This window comes from Panicum virgatum, chromosome 5K, assembly GCF_016808335.1.
Source record: "Panicum virgatum strain AP13 chromosome 5K, P.virgatum_v5, whole genome shotgun sequence".
Classification (NCBI taxonomy): domain Eukaryota; kingdom Viridiplantae; phylum Streptophyta; class Magnoliopsida; order Poales; family Poaceae; genus Panicum; species Panicum virgatum.
This window is the reverse complement of record NC_053140.1, coordinates 35,747,883-35,762,809: the sequence shown is the minus strand read 5'-3', so window position 1 is coordinate 35,762,809 and position 14,927 is coordinate 35,747,883. Positions and strand designations below refer to the sequence as shown.

The window sequence follows — 14,927 nt, the reverse complement described above, 5'->3', positions numbered from 1 at the left end:
GGAGTCCAAGGAGACGAGGGGATCGACGCAGTCACCGCCGAGAAAGCTTGAGTCGCCTATTTTCGCCTCTCTCGCGACTGTAGCAAGGGGAAAAAAGGGGTGAGGGCTGCGAGGCCGGCCCTAGAGCAGGTTGTTATTAGGGGTTAGTGTACGTTGCTGGACCGCTACAAAATGGACGGACGACTCCGGACAATGACGCTACTAATCTCTAGTCCGTCAACACTCTTTTTTTTTTCGTCCCACCTGATGACACGTGGCAAAAACCCTTGTGACGAAAAAGTAGTCACGGTAGATAATCAAAAGTCTGACTCGTACAAGGGACAATGCCCTGACATATAGGCACGCAAGCCGTAGTGGACTCAGACCCGGAACAAGTCTTATACTACGGACACAACATCTTTGCCGTGTGGCACACGGCAAATATTTTGACGTGTGCTTTTCTTAACCCACGGCGAAAAAAGGCACCAATGGCCGGACCACGTGAAAATCCTCTTTGTCGGGTGTTTCTTTTCAAGCACTCAGCAAATTACTCTTTTGCCGTGTGCCCAAAATTAGGCTCACGGCAAAGTCTTGGCACACAACAAATTAGCTGTCTCCCGTGATGCTACTAAAACACGATACTATAACCTAATGCTACTAAAACACGATACTATAACTTAATGTAACCAGAAGACCCAGCTGGTACATAACGCCATGTATGAAAATAATATAGAATAATCTAGCAAGGATACTAATCAAATCAAAGTTTAGTTAATCTCCACAGGGATGCTTCCAGCAGCATGAACTAACCTTCTATAAAGAGTAAAATGCACCAGATATCCACCAACTTGTAAGATGGTGTCACTTAGGTCTATCAACTTTGAAATTGCATTTTTGGGTCCATAAACTTGTAACTTGTGTCATTTAGACCCACAAACTCTGAAAGTCCATTTCTAAGTCCATATACTTGTAATTTGTGTCGGCTAGATCCATACCCCTCCACCTAGCTAGAGTTTCGCTAGAAGGATGAAATTTGAACCCCAATTTTGAATCGAGAGCATCTAGAGAAAAGATGGGAGGGATGAAAGACTTATTTTGGAGGTTATTGACATGTATTAGGATTTAATGAGGAGCTTACGGACTGCCATTGTTGTGTTCTAGAGCTTAGATCTAGATATGACCCTATAATATGGGTGGAGAGAAGGGGATGATGGTTGGAAAAGGTGGAGAATGTCACAGATAGACTCTACAACATGTGTACTGTGGTGGCGGATATTATGTCCTCCATGGCGCGGGTAGCTAGATATGGTGGCGTTAGGTGTTGTGGTGAAAAATCTCGTGGCGACGTTAGACTTGGGTCAATCCGTTCTTGGTGAGTGGTTGAAAGATATTCACGGGCAGTGATATCGGAGCGACCTTTGCGGCAACATGATTGCTCATGGATGAAGTTTATGGATCTAAAAATATATACTTTTAGAGTTTATGGATCTAAGTGACGCAAATTACAAGTTTATGGACCCAAAAATGCACTTTCAGAGTTTATAGACCTATGTTTTCAAAGTTTATGAACCTAACTGACCCAAATTACAAATTGATGGACTTAAAAATGCACTTTTGGAGTTTGTGGACCTAAATGACACACCTTTACAAATTGGTGGACCACCTCTGGTGCATTTTACTCTTCTATAAATACTGCATCTTTTTTTGAAAGATCCTAAACCTTACGGTTTGGCATATATTAATAAGAAGAAAAGTATTAATCCAATTTATAGGTAAACCGGACCTGAAAACCATACACCACAACTACAACACCTACAGCTATATCTACAACTAAAGCCGATCGGATTGGAACATCGACGGCACCGGGCACATGTCGGTTGGATTGGGGCATCAACACGACGACATTGCTGCCCAGGCCGGATTAGGACATCGACCTAGGCCTCAACTGACTCAGCCCTATCGGATTGGGTCGTCGACTAGAGCCTCTACACTGTTGCACACCATGCTCGGCTGGATTGGGTCCTCGACATGAGCCACACCACACCAACACAAGCAACAATTTTTTCTTTTTTCTTTATGGAAAAGGCAAAAAAGAAAGAAAAAAAATGACGCTGCAGGCATAGCCGAGTGCCTACCACCAAAAGATCTGGTCCACGCTAGAGATACCCGCCCGTCGCCTTCAAGAAGGAAATGACGCCAGTGGCGCCATCAACGCCGTCCCAAGGAGGGATGTGTTTTCACCCGTATCGTTCACGGCGCAAGAGACGGCCGGCGCCACTAGCCCCACCACCACGGTGCTGCTGGTGAACCACTGCACGGTCACATCCAACGACGCACCACGGTGACATTGGAAAACGCCTGAGCAAGCCGCTGTCGGCACACCACGGTGTCGTCGACACACCGATGCGCAAAATACAGGCACCGCCAGAAGCCAAAGCCACGCCGCGTCACCATGCAGCCATCGCGAAGAGCCAGCAGCGGACAACGGCACTGCCACCGGACCGGCGTCGCCGCCGGGCCGCTCCAGGATGCCCCCCACCCCCACCCCCCCGATGTGAAGCTAGGCCAAGCCAGTTGCAGAACCGTTGTCATTGCCGACTCGTGTCGTTGTCGCCGCCGGACCGCGTCAGCATCCATCGCAGCCGCAGGGCCGTGTCACGACGGACACCAGGCGCAACTACGAAGGTGGACGCGTCAGCCGCCGCCGGCGGCAGCCATGCCGAGGAGCTTGCCCGCCGCGAAGCCTGAGCATGCCCACCGGCATGCCAAGCGGAGCAGCCTCGCACCCACAGTGTACGAGCCCAAAAAAGCACAGATCTGGCGTTCACACACGCGGATCCGTCCTTTCCCCATGTGGATCCGTCCAACTCCGGCGAGGAGCAAGCCGCCGGTCATGTCCATAGCGCCGTTGTAAGGAGAGAGGAGGGGAAGGAAGGAAGAGGTTGGGAGAGGAGGAAAAAGAGGGGGGGGGGGGGGCAAGCGGATGGCCTTGCCGCCGTCCTCCTTGCTGCTCGCCGGACTTTTGACAAAGAGGGGGGGGGGGCAAGCTGATGCCCTCGCCATCGTCCTCCTCGCTGCTCGCCAGACTTTTGGCGGCAACTTCGACAACGGCAAGGGCAAGGGCATGGGGAGGAGGCTGGTGGCTGAGGGGGGGGGGGGGGGATGGGGAGCCGCCTGTGTCGCCTAGCAGGACGACGCGGGGGCAAAACTAAAGGCCCAGACCATGCATGTCATAAATACTGCATCTCTTGCTGCATGTGCAAATTAGCTGCAACCAAAGTGAAACAAGTTGGACGAAGCAACAAGATCATGTATCTTTCTGTATTTTTCAAGCAAAGAGAAAGACCCGAATTTGGCACCAAAGGATTCCAGAAAATTACTGGCTACTTTAATTGAATTAATGTTAGAATTTTCAGCATGGATAATTTGAGGAGCCTTGGGCTCATCATCCTCTCTCCCGCTTGAAACAAAGACATAAATTTTACAGCTTCCTCTTTTTTATGATCAATACCAGTACTTCTATACTTGGGCTGCATGGAAGCAACCATGATTTTGCCATCATCTTCTGTATGTGCGTAGGCCTCATCCCTTTCTGCAATAATCGCATTTTCTTTCTGCTTGTTGTCTTCATACTCCTACAATTCAGAGACGGATGAGTTTTTTTTTTACTCCTTGCAATAATGACTATAGCTTAGAGGCTGTTGGAGAGAACAGATGGTCATGTCATCTTGCTTTGAATTAGAAATGAACGCTCTGAATTACCAGACAAAATATTATGATCAATGAAAGAATACTTTGAAATTGTAATGTTAGAATTTGTGACCACATCATTGTTTCCATGAAACAAAGCTGTCCCTGCCTCTGATATTCCCTTCAATGAAGGAACAGACACCTCAACCTTCCTTGCAGCAGGTATACTCTCTCCAGCCAACATATCATGCTTTGAGAAATTAGAGAGAACCAAATTGGATAGAAGATTGTTCAAGACCCTTGCATATAATTTTATAATCAGGAGCACATTTTTTTTTACAATCTTTGAAAATGCTAGCACAATTTTAGGGTTCTCACTAGAACTCTCAAAAGCAGTAACTTGAGAACTTACAGCCACATTATGAAATGAGTTAGAAATAAAATAGGATGATGGTTACACACCATAGAACAAGGGAGTGGAGTGCATTTTTCAAGATAATGAGAGCCTCCATGTGAAATTGGATGAAAAACAGGTGCAAAAGCAGTGAAAAGATGGAGAAACTCGGGGTGTAAAAATGGAGGTACCCGTAGGGAAGAAGAGGAGAGTGGAGAATAAATAGCTCCCCCATCCTTCACCACCGGCCCTAACACAAAATGGTGGTGAAGTCCCCCTTTCACTTCCAGCTCTAACTTTAGACACCGGCTCAATTTGACTGTGCAGATTGAATCAAGTCTAAAACTCTTTACTGCACCTGTTTAACCGATGCTCCCAAGACATGTATCAGTGTAATCGATATACTATTATCTAGAGAGCATGTTTTGGAGGAACCAGACCTTGCTTCAGCACCGGTTTAACCGACGCACCAAAGACAAGCATCGGTGCATTGACTGTACTATTACAGCACCGGTTTAACCGATGCAACAACGGAGCAAGCATCGGTGCAATGATGCCAGCCTGCACACTATGTTAGGGATCTAATGGCTACTATTTAGATGCAGAGAGACTGGTTTAACTAATGCCTCACTGTCGGTTCTTCTGATGGTCCCGATTTTTTCTGCAGTGGGTGTGCAACGGCTATGGGGGCTTCTCCACTCTATATAAGTCTACCCTCTGGTTCATTTATGATGACTTTGACACATTGAATACATGAGGCCACCAAGAGAAGAGGAGAGAGTGTTTTGAGCCATGAGATGAAGATCTAGAGCTAGAAATTATTCCAAACTTAAAGATTTCAATCCTTTGAAGTGTAGCAAGTGTGCTTGGGCTTAGGGCCAGCTTAGTGAGGGTCAAGTGAAGTTTTGAGAGCTTGTTACTCTTGGTGTTTGATGGCACCTAGACGGTCTTGGTGATCAGGAGGTTCTTAGTGAGCTCTTAGACTTTGTGGGAGCCCCAAGAAGAGAAGATTGTACACGGTGTGAAGCTCGGCATTCCGGAGATGGAAAATGAGCATTCTTAGTGAGGACTTTCTTCTTGGTGGAGCAAGGGAGCAATACCTTTGTGTGGGTGCTCCAATGTGGACTAGGGGGGAGCGTCAACTCCTCGATACCACAGGAAAAAATCCGGTTGTCTCGTGTCTCTTACTTTTACCTCTAGCATTTCATTTTGCTTGTGTTTGATCTTGATCTTATTTGCTTTCTCTTTGACTATGACTTATCCATGCTAATATGATATCTTGACTAGGTTGTTTACTTGCTAGTGTGAATTTCACTAGAAAACTTGACCATGTTAGTGTGCTTTCCAACCTAGGTTCATGATGCTAGTATTCTCTAGTCAATATGTTTCAAATTTATAAATTGAGCAATATTAGTTTAGGTTAAGGATTTGCTAGAAATTTGAAAAAGTCCCAATTCAACCCCCCGCCTCGATCCTTTCGCCGTGAAGGGTGGCGGGGGCATCATTGCCAGCCCTAACCACAAGCTGACGGTGATGCTTCCCTTTACCGCCGGTTTCATACTCCACTACGCTACGCTCACCTACTATTAGTATTAGACCAGTGGGTTTTCAAAAAACTATTAGACCAGTGGTAACAAACCTTCTCCGCCAGCATAGACAAAACTGGGGGTGATAGATGCCTCGCTAGAAAAGCGTGCGGCTGTAGTAATAAATAGGATGTAAACGGATCGAATACGAACGGATATTACTGATATCATATTTGTTTTCATATTTTTATTTGAATACAAAGTCAGATACGAATAATGTTAGTATTTGCCAGATAAGATTATAATAGATATCGACATCATAAAAATTTAATTTTTAGTATCCGGATATGGATCGGTTATGGATATTAAATATCCGCAATCAGATACGGATGGATAAAAACTCTTCCAAACCGGATCGAATTTGAATAAAGTTGAAAAATATAGGTACCATTTACCTCCCTAATAATGAGACCCAACAAATCGCCAGCCAGAATGGTAAACCATGATAAATCATTGTCACGGCTTTCCCTTAGCTTCGCGGAATTCCAGAAGCTGCAATAGCTCCATCGGAAACTCACTGCTTTCAACATCAGGTGCCTTATAAATATATAGGTTACCGTACAGTTTTTAAATTTACCTAGCTTTGATCACTCCTCTTAGTAAAAAACTTAAGTATTAAATTATTTTGTTGCGATTTTTCATCATAAATATTTTGAAGTATGACTCATATTTCTGTTTATTTAGAGTATAAGACAAAGGAACATAATGTGTTAATCTGCCCGGCAGAGATTCTACTAGTACTTCTGCTGCCGCTGCAGCTTCAGCTATACAGGGCAGAGATCAGGGACGAGGCTCTGCTGCAGTTGGGCGCCGTGCAGTTGAGTCACTGCGTGTGGGGCCTGCACGTGTGGGGCCCACGTGGCAGTGACCCAACTGCAAGGGAGGTAACTGCAGCGGATCCGGTTACAGAGATCAGCAGCAACCGCTGCACCGCATTTGTGGTGCTACATGCCCACCGCAGCAGCGGAGCAAAAAATCTGAACCGATCCCTACAAATTGTAAGCGTAGTACATCACATCCGATTTGACCTGGAATAACTCTGAAAGAAAGTAGCTTTGTAGAAAATGCAGACCTTTCAGCATCAGGCACGTTAACATCACAAGTACAATTACAAATGGCATTGGTGCAGGGATACCTAAAGTTCGGCGAAACAGGGCCTCTCCCAGTCTCCCTGCATCAACCTTATCTCCAAGAAAGAAAGTAGGATGAAATAATACTAGCACCCAGCTGAATATATATACACCTTATCTCCAAGAAATAAAGTATTATGAAATAATACTAGCACCCAACTGACTGAGTATACATGCATGATTGACGCGTGAACGGTCAAGACTCATCTCGGCGTAAGCTCCGTGATCCAGGGGCGGAGGCACACCCCGGGCCACCCGGGCCATGGCCCGGGGTTCGGCGGCCCAATTTTTTTTTGTTTTCTGATCTCTGGCCCAACTAAACTCTGAAGTCCAAGGCGGCAAGGCCCAGTTGGACAAATAAGCAACTCAACGTCTCAACCCTATCCCAATCCAGTGATCCACTATCCATCCATCCATATCGCGCATCGGGGGCGCGGCAGCCGGCGGCGGCGCATCGAGCTCGCGCGAGGCGCGACCAGGCAGGACTGCGACCAGGGACTGGCCGGGGCGCCGGGCTGCCGGGGCCCGGGGGCGACGGCAGTCGGCAGCGCCGCAGCGGCAGGCAGGCAGGCAGGCACTGCAGGCGGCTGCACAGCACGGGCGAAGCGAGGGGCGACTGGGGAGCAGAGAGGCCAACAGCCAGCCGGTCAGGTGCGGCGAGGCGGCGAGCGGCAGGCGGCTCGCGCCTCGCGGCCAGCCGGCCAGGCACCTGCGGCCTGCGCTGCCGCACACCCGCGCGGCGCGGCAGTGGGTGCGGTCAGTGAGCCAGTGCTGCAAGTCAGCTGTCAGCAGATAGCGAGGAGATGTAAGAAATTAGATGAACTGGATCCATCCTCCATGTTAGAGTACTATGAATCTATGATGTTAGAGTAATAGAGTTAAATTGTCAATTTTTCAGATTTGAGGATGAAGAGGCATAGGTCGATTAGATTTTTTTTCTCCGGCTGTAACACCGGTTATGCCAACACAGTCACAAATAAATACCAATCTAAATCTTTCCGGAGAGGTAGAAACCGGTGCTAGTAATATTCCAAATGATGTCCTTACTGAAATGAGTGTTGATGCTCCTGTTGAACCTCCTGTTGAGGGCAGTCCCCTGGTTGAGGAGATCCAACCTCCTAGCAACGATCCCTTGCCTACCACTACCAATGCAGCAATAGAGTTTGATCCTACCACTACCTCCTAGCAAAGATGGGGATTTAGATTTGGTTTATCGTCTTATTGAGTTGGTTTTGATATTGCCGGTGTCAACTGCATCTGTAGAAAGGGCCTTTTCAGCTATGAATATCATCAAAACTGAGTTGCGGAATAAGATGGCTGATGATTGGCTAAATCACCGCATGGTGTGCTATATTGAGAGAGAGATTTTTACTGCCATTGAAAACGATAAGATATTAAGGCACTATCAGGATATGCGAAAGCGCAGGATTCAACTACCTCATTCGAGTGGTATTTACAAAATCCTTGTTTGAATTGTTGATTTACATTATCATTGCTACATGTTTTAGATATTTAATATATCTTTTTCATTTTGCAGTAGCTTCTACCTCTGGATTTGGATCAATTGCTGAAGGACTTGAATCAATTGCTGAAGAAGAATAAATATATTACTTCGCGATGGCGCTTTTTGTATGTTATCTATCTTTCCGTTTATATTTTTATGTATCTTTTGAACTGTGAGTTTGTGGACGTCTATACTTAAAACTCGGCCCGGGGTTCGACTCAATCCTGGTTCCGCCACTGCCGTGATCTATGCGTCATTGCTTCGTTCCATGATATTGCCAGTTTGCCACTGAAGCATCGGTGTACCCTGAAGCTCCGGCTGTCCTGCTGAATACGCATATGAGCTGTCACTGCGACTATCCTCCAGGATGCACAAAACTGGTCCAAAAGTGTCGCCTCAAATGTTGCGGCACCTGCACGAAGAATTAAATATAAATAAAATAAAAAACTAATTGCATAGATTGTTTGTAATTATGAGACGAATTTAATAAATCTAATTAGATCGTGATTAGACACTAAACTGCTGCTGTAACACATGCTCTAGTGACGGATTAATTTGACTTAATAAATTCGTCTAGTAGTTTAAAGACAGATTATATAATTTATTTTATAACTAATCTATATTTAATATTTCAAATGTGTACCGGAATATCCGATGTAACATTTTACATCAAAACTTCAAAACGCTTCTGCGGCTAAGCATTACGTTTGCCCACCCACGACATCGTGGGTCTAGCTGCAGGTTTTCTCTGAACACAGAGTAACCCCGCCATGTGGAGGCACTTTCGTGCCTATTCAGCCCAATAGGATAGCCACACCTATTCAGACCTTCGCATACGTATTGATATATCCGGGACTTGCAGTAAACTGAGCAAATCGCCGCCAGATTCGTCAACCAAAAAAAAAAAAATCATAGTAACGGCTTTCTTTAGCTTCGCGGAATTCCACAACCTGCAATAGCTCCATTGAAAATTCAGTGCTTTCAGCATCAGGTGCCTTAATATATAGGTCACCGTTTTTTAATTAAATTTAGCTTTGATCACTCCTCTCAGTAAACAAATAAGTATTGAATTATATATTTTGTTGCGATTTTTCATCATAAGTATTTTTAAGTGTGACTCATATTTTTATTTATTTATACTAATTTTTTAAATAAGATGAATAGACATAAGTGTATTAAAAAAATCAACGATGGCGTATTGGAAGTGTAGTAATCACATCCGATTTGACCTGGAATAACTCTGAAAGAAAGTAGCTTTGTAGAAAATGCAGCCCTTTCAGAATCAGGCATGTTAACATCACAAGTAGTACAATTACAAATGGCAGTAGTGCCGGGATAACTCAGTTCGGCGAGACAGGGCCTCTCCCTGCATCAACCTTATCTCCAAGAAAGAAAGTAGTAGGAAATAATACTAGCACCGAAAAGACTGAATATACATGCATGATATTTTTTTCTGAAAAGATAATACATATGCATGATTTCATGCTTGAACGGTCAAGATTCATCTCGGCATGAGCTCCGTGATCGATGCTTCGTTCCATGATATTGCCACTGAAGCATCGGTGTACTCTGAAGCTCCTGGCTGTCCCGCCGAATACGCACCTGAGCTGTCACTGCGACTATCCTCCGGGATGCACAAAGCTGGCCTGGAAAGAGAAGGGAGACGCACCGTTCCGCTGCTAAGCATGACGTTTACCCACGACATCGTGGGCCTAGCTGCAGGTTTTCTCTGAACACACAGCAACCCGATGTGGAGGCATTTCAACATCTGCTCCACTGGAGGATGGTCGCTCAAAGATGGATCGACCAACTGCAAGACATTTCCCCTCGCCCAGTGCTCCCACACCTGCACCAAGTTTAGTGTATCACCATATGAATTTTGATAGCGTGAAGAGTTTCCATTTCAAAAAAAAAAAGATAGCGTGAAGAGTTTACAAACAGTACTTCACTCACAAGATTTAAGAGATCAACATCTTGGTCGCTGTTATAGGGGCCAGTGTTTCTTCTTCCAGTAACAATCTCCAGAACCAAAACACCAAAGCTAAACACATCAGACTTGATTGAATACAGACCACGCATCGCGTATTCAGGTGCCATGTATCCACTGTTAACAAGAGCATTAGTACTTTGCAACGTACATTATGTTCATAAACAATTTTACTGAGAAGTTTTAATGTTTACTTACTATGTCCCAGCAACACGATGGGTGACATATTTGGATTCATCCCCGCCAAATATCTTTGCTAAACCAAAGTCAGAGATCTTAGGTAAGTAATCGACGTCTAATAGAACATTACTTGCTTTGAGATCCCGGTGAACTATCTTCAGTTGAGAATCTTCATGGAGATATTGTAAGCCTCTAGCGATTCCATTGATGATCCTGAATCTCTTTGCCCAATCTAGCTCTTCGTTTCTTTGAGAATCTATCATTCAAATAAAGAATTGACATTGTGCTAATTGTAGTCAAGCTTTTTGTGCCCTTGCACATCCCACATTGACTCTTTAATAAAAATAAAAATAAATCACCGAGAAAAGATATTTACCAAAAAGAATGGTATCAAGGCTTCTATTGGGCATGTATTCGTACACAAGTATTTTCTCTTGCTCTTGCAAGCAAACACCAATAAGCCTTACAAGGTTCTTGTGGTGAAGCTTAGCAACCAAAACTAGCTCACTTTTCAGCTCTGCAATTCCTTGTCTAGAACTCTGACAAAGCCTTTTAACCGCAATTTCTTGACCATCAGGTAGCACACCCTATCCAAGTAGACATACTTAATCATCCAAAAAAATATAATCAACAAAGATATGTGATGTATCAACGGTATGAACTTGTACCTTATAAACCATACCAAACCCTCCTTTACCGAGCATTTGGCTTTCAGCAAAGTCTCCTGTAGCAGCTCGCAATGTTGACAGATCGAGAAGAAGCATATCGGCTCCTTCATAGTTATCTGAACTAGTTGAATCTATTGGAACACAAGTACACAATGATGCAAAAGTAAGCCTTTATGCGCCTTTCATGAAATGGTTGACGAAAATGAAATTCATCAGTGAAAGAAGTACATGGTAGAAAGAGTACCCATTAGTTGGTGGTCTGCCTAGTGATTCATTAGTTCACTTGCCATTGTTTCATATTTTATAAAGGTTAAGCAGACTTACAAGCTCGAAAAGATTGTGCTGCGGATCTCCTCCTCCTCCAAAAGCATATCACGGTTATAGCCAGCAGGGCAGCGATCGAAGACAACACAATTGCAAGGACTCTACCTATTTTATTTCTTGATTTGTCTGCAACATAAATGCCATTAATTTTATATGGGGTACTTCCTCCTCCAAAAAGTATAAGGTGTATTTTGTTTTGTTAGGAGGAGGATTGACGACTGAATTTCATTTGCCGTAGGTTTATAAATACTATAATTACTTGTGGAACTTTTATAATATATCATAATCAGTACGTCTCAGGTTTCATAAAAAACAATTTGTGGGACTTGCTTGGGTGGAGAAGAATCTTTAGCCTGTCAAGGCACCGAGAACTTTGGTACCCCAGGTGGGGTGGCTAAGGTACCACGTGTACTAAATTATGATATCTCCAAAGCTATGATTACTGGCTCCTCTGTTCAAGCAATAAGGATACTAGGATAGTGAAGGTTTTTTTTTTATGTGAATTCTACTTACCCTGACTTTTGGTCGCCGGTGCAGGCGCAGGTGACGTCCCAACGAACGCTGGGAGCTGCAGCAGCGGGCGGCCGGAGAAGAAAGGATACACCTCGTAGCGGAAGCTGCACCAGACACCAAAAATTCCCCCGCCACTCGCCCCACTGAAAGACTTCGGCAGCTGATCAGTGATGGTGCGAAGGCAGGTCCGGCAGATGTCCACCGTTCTGTCCGGCGTGCACTGCGACAGAGCGTAGATCCTGGTGTCGCTCTCCTCGAAGCCCTGCTCCCCCGTGCCGAATCTCCTCGACGAGTTCTCCGCCGCGTACTCGGCGGTGGTGTTGACGAGCAGGCGTACAGCGGCGTCAAACGCCGGCGGCGCACTCATGACCTGGGAGCCCACGAGGTAGTAGGTGGTGACGAAATAGTCGTCGTCCGGGAAGAAATTTCGGTTGGAGAAGCGGAGCTGGCAGAGGTCGTAGAAGGCCAGCACGTCCTTGAAGAGCGGGCACCCTTGCTGCGCGCCCTGAAAGGCCGTCGCCACGCAGCGCTCGCAGGCGGAGGCGTTGGCGTCGCCACGGCATAAAGCGAGGGCGTAGACGACATCCGGGATGGAGCCGACGCTGCTCATGTTGTAGAGAACCGGGTTGGAGGAGGCGTTCTTGGGGAGAGTGGCAGAGAGCTTATTGATGTTGGCTTGGTAGGGGCTGTTATCCGTGTAGTTGCCACTGGCAGGAGCGGGGCCGCACAACAGCCACGGCGGCGGTTCCTCTTTCGCATCGGTGAGCGGCGCATAGAGGGCGGCGCCGGCGAGGAGGAAGCAGGTTGCGGCAAGAAGGCCGGCGAGATGGGAAGAAAAGCCGCGGTGCGTGGCCATGGTGGTCGCTGTGGAGACTGCTGAAGGGAACTAGGGAGGAGGTCCGGTACTCCGGTGTGTCAAATGTCAAAAACAAGTGCATAACGCGCCCGGTGTTGCTGAACAAGCCGCCTCGTTAACTCACCTCCCTACGGGAACAAACGCGGAACACATGACAACTCAATAGCTAGGAACAAACTGTGTACCACACCCCATTTTCTGATTTTGTCCGTCTTATATTATTCAAAGGCAGACTTTAGTCCATTCTCATTCTGTATGCGAGTCGGACTAACCTCTGTTCACGACTCGATCATATAGATCCTTACAAATTAATACATGGGTATCCATACGTATCTGATATTTATATCAACTTTGTCCGTAGCAACGTACGAGAAATTGTTACTTTTTAATACAATTTTTACGGTAATTACAGATTAATACTCTGGATATGAAGAATTTCAGAACTAGACCTGTATCATCTGCCCAGCCGATAAAATTAAAATTTCGTCCACCCACCCCGGTAGACGAAATTTAAATTTCATCCACCCAGCATACAAAATTTAAATTTTGTCTTCTGACTAGACGATTTGAACGTGGGCCACAATATTTCATCCAATGGGTGGATGACATCTAATTTTGTCCTCCGGTTGGACGAAATCAGTACAAATGTTGTTAATTTTGTCCCGTTACTACAACCCGTGATCCCATCCTCTCTCACACGTCCCTCTCTCACCGCTCCCTCTCTCTCACTCGTTCCTCTCGGCGGGCGGGTGCAGCAGCAGGGCGCGGCGAATGAAAATTGAGATTTCGTCCACTGGTTTTGCGGAGCACTACAAAAAGTGCATTTGTTTTTTTGGGAAAACATAATCAACCTATTCAAGTTCCAAATAAAAAAATATGAACTTCAGGCCGCTGAATGTAAAAATCCTACAAAATAAGGAGTACATAACAAAAAAAAAACTATCCAAAATGTCTATCGTCCGCATGATCAACTTACATATAGGTCGAGTAGTTTGTATGCAAAAATAATAACTCAACGATAACGAATGCTCAAAACAGCAAAAAAAAGGTCTAAATTGAAAAAAAATAAAGCAAACTAAATTTTTGTCTGCTGGTAGACAAAATCTTTTTTCGTCTATAAATTAGACGAAATTATAATTTCATCATGCGCAGCTAAATTAGATGAAATTATAATTTCATCATGGGCAGCTAAATTAGACGAAATTATAATTTCGTCATGGGCAGCGAACTATGCGTGGACGATAATTATATTTTAGTCTAACGGTTGGATGAAATTTATTGTCATTGTCGTGGTGTGGCAAACCACAGCCGGGTGGCGGAATGCACCCGCCTAAACCCAGAGGATGAGTACTCGGGGGTTAGCTAGGACTAGTTCGATCTCGCTCAAGAACACGAAGAACACGATGAACACAGCAGGTTTAGAGTGGTTCGGGCCGCCGGAGCGTAATATCCTACATCCACTGTGTGCTGTATTGCTTGAGTCTGGGTGAGCTTGTGCTGAGTCCAGCGTGAATCTGTGTGTGCTGCGAGTGGCTCCCTTTTATATCTCAAGGGAGGCGCGTACATGGCCGTTGGGTCCCCGACAGATGGGCCCAACGATGCAGTACAAAATAACGCACTGTTCATACATTATGGCGTTGCAGGCGAAGAAGATCTTATACCAGGATTTCCCTGGTTTGTCCGCGGGAATCTTCCGACCGGCGCGCTTTGCCCTGTCTTGTCGAAACGGCACCAGGGGCAGCTTGCGCCGTCGCCTGCAGCGTAGCTGAACGGGCCGTGTAGCTTGCGGCGTAGGCGGCATGATGGAAAAGTGCCGTGCCGTCGTATCTATTTAATGTGGCAGACGGGCTCTGCGCGGATGCGGCGCAGGTGGCTGCACTGTGTACCTCGGTAATACGCGGTCTACAGTGAGACCTGACGAAAGCTGTCCCGCGTGCCGCGGCGGCAGAGCACGCATCAACCACCCGCATTGAATGCGGTGGGTGGGCGAGTCTTCCAGCGGAAGACCCGCGCCCGCGCCCGCACCGGTGGGACACGTGGCGGCTCCGGACCCCCCGGCGGTATGTTGGTTCTACGCGCGTGGGTGGTCCGGACAGCGCGAGGAGGTCCCGGACCC

General features: G+C 46.0%; 1 protein-coding gene across 2 annotated transcripts; it reads right to left on the bottom strand.

The window, feature by feature from the left end:
• Nucleotides 1-9,518: 9,518 nt before the first annotated feature.
• LOC120707169 (cysteine-rich receptor-like protein kinase 6) lies at nt 9,519-13,121 on the bottom strand. Of its 2 annotated transcripts, XM_039991989.1 has the most exons (7): nt 11,956-13,121; nt 11,443-11,568; nt 11,119-11,249; nt 10,827-11,037; nt 10,469-10,706; nt 10,237-10,387; nt 9,519-10,129 (listed from the first exon to the last, which is right to left on the bottom strand). In XM_039991989.1, the coding sequence occupies exons 1-7, from the start codon at nt 12,809-12,811 to the stop codon at nt 9,785-9,787; spliced, it is 2,058 nt and encodes a 685-aa protein (XP_039847923.1). In that variant the 5' UTR covers nt 12,812-13,121; the 3' UTR covers nt 9,519-9,784. The 2 variants fall into 2 exon arrangements, with proteins under 2 accessions (XP_039847923.1, XP_039847924.1); XM_039991990.1 differs by lacking the exon at nt 11,443-11,568.
• Between the last annotated feature and the right edge of the window lie 1,806 nt (nt 13,122-14,927).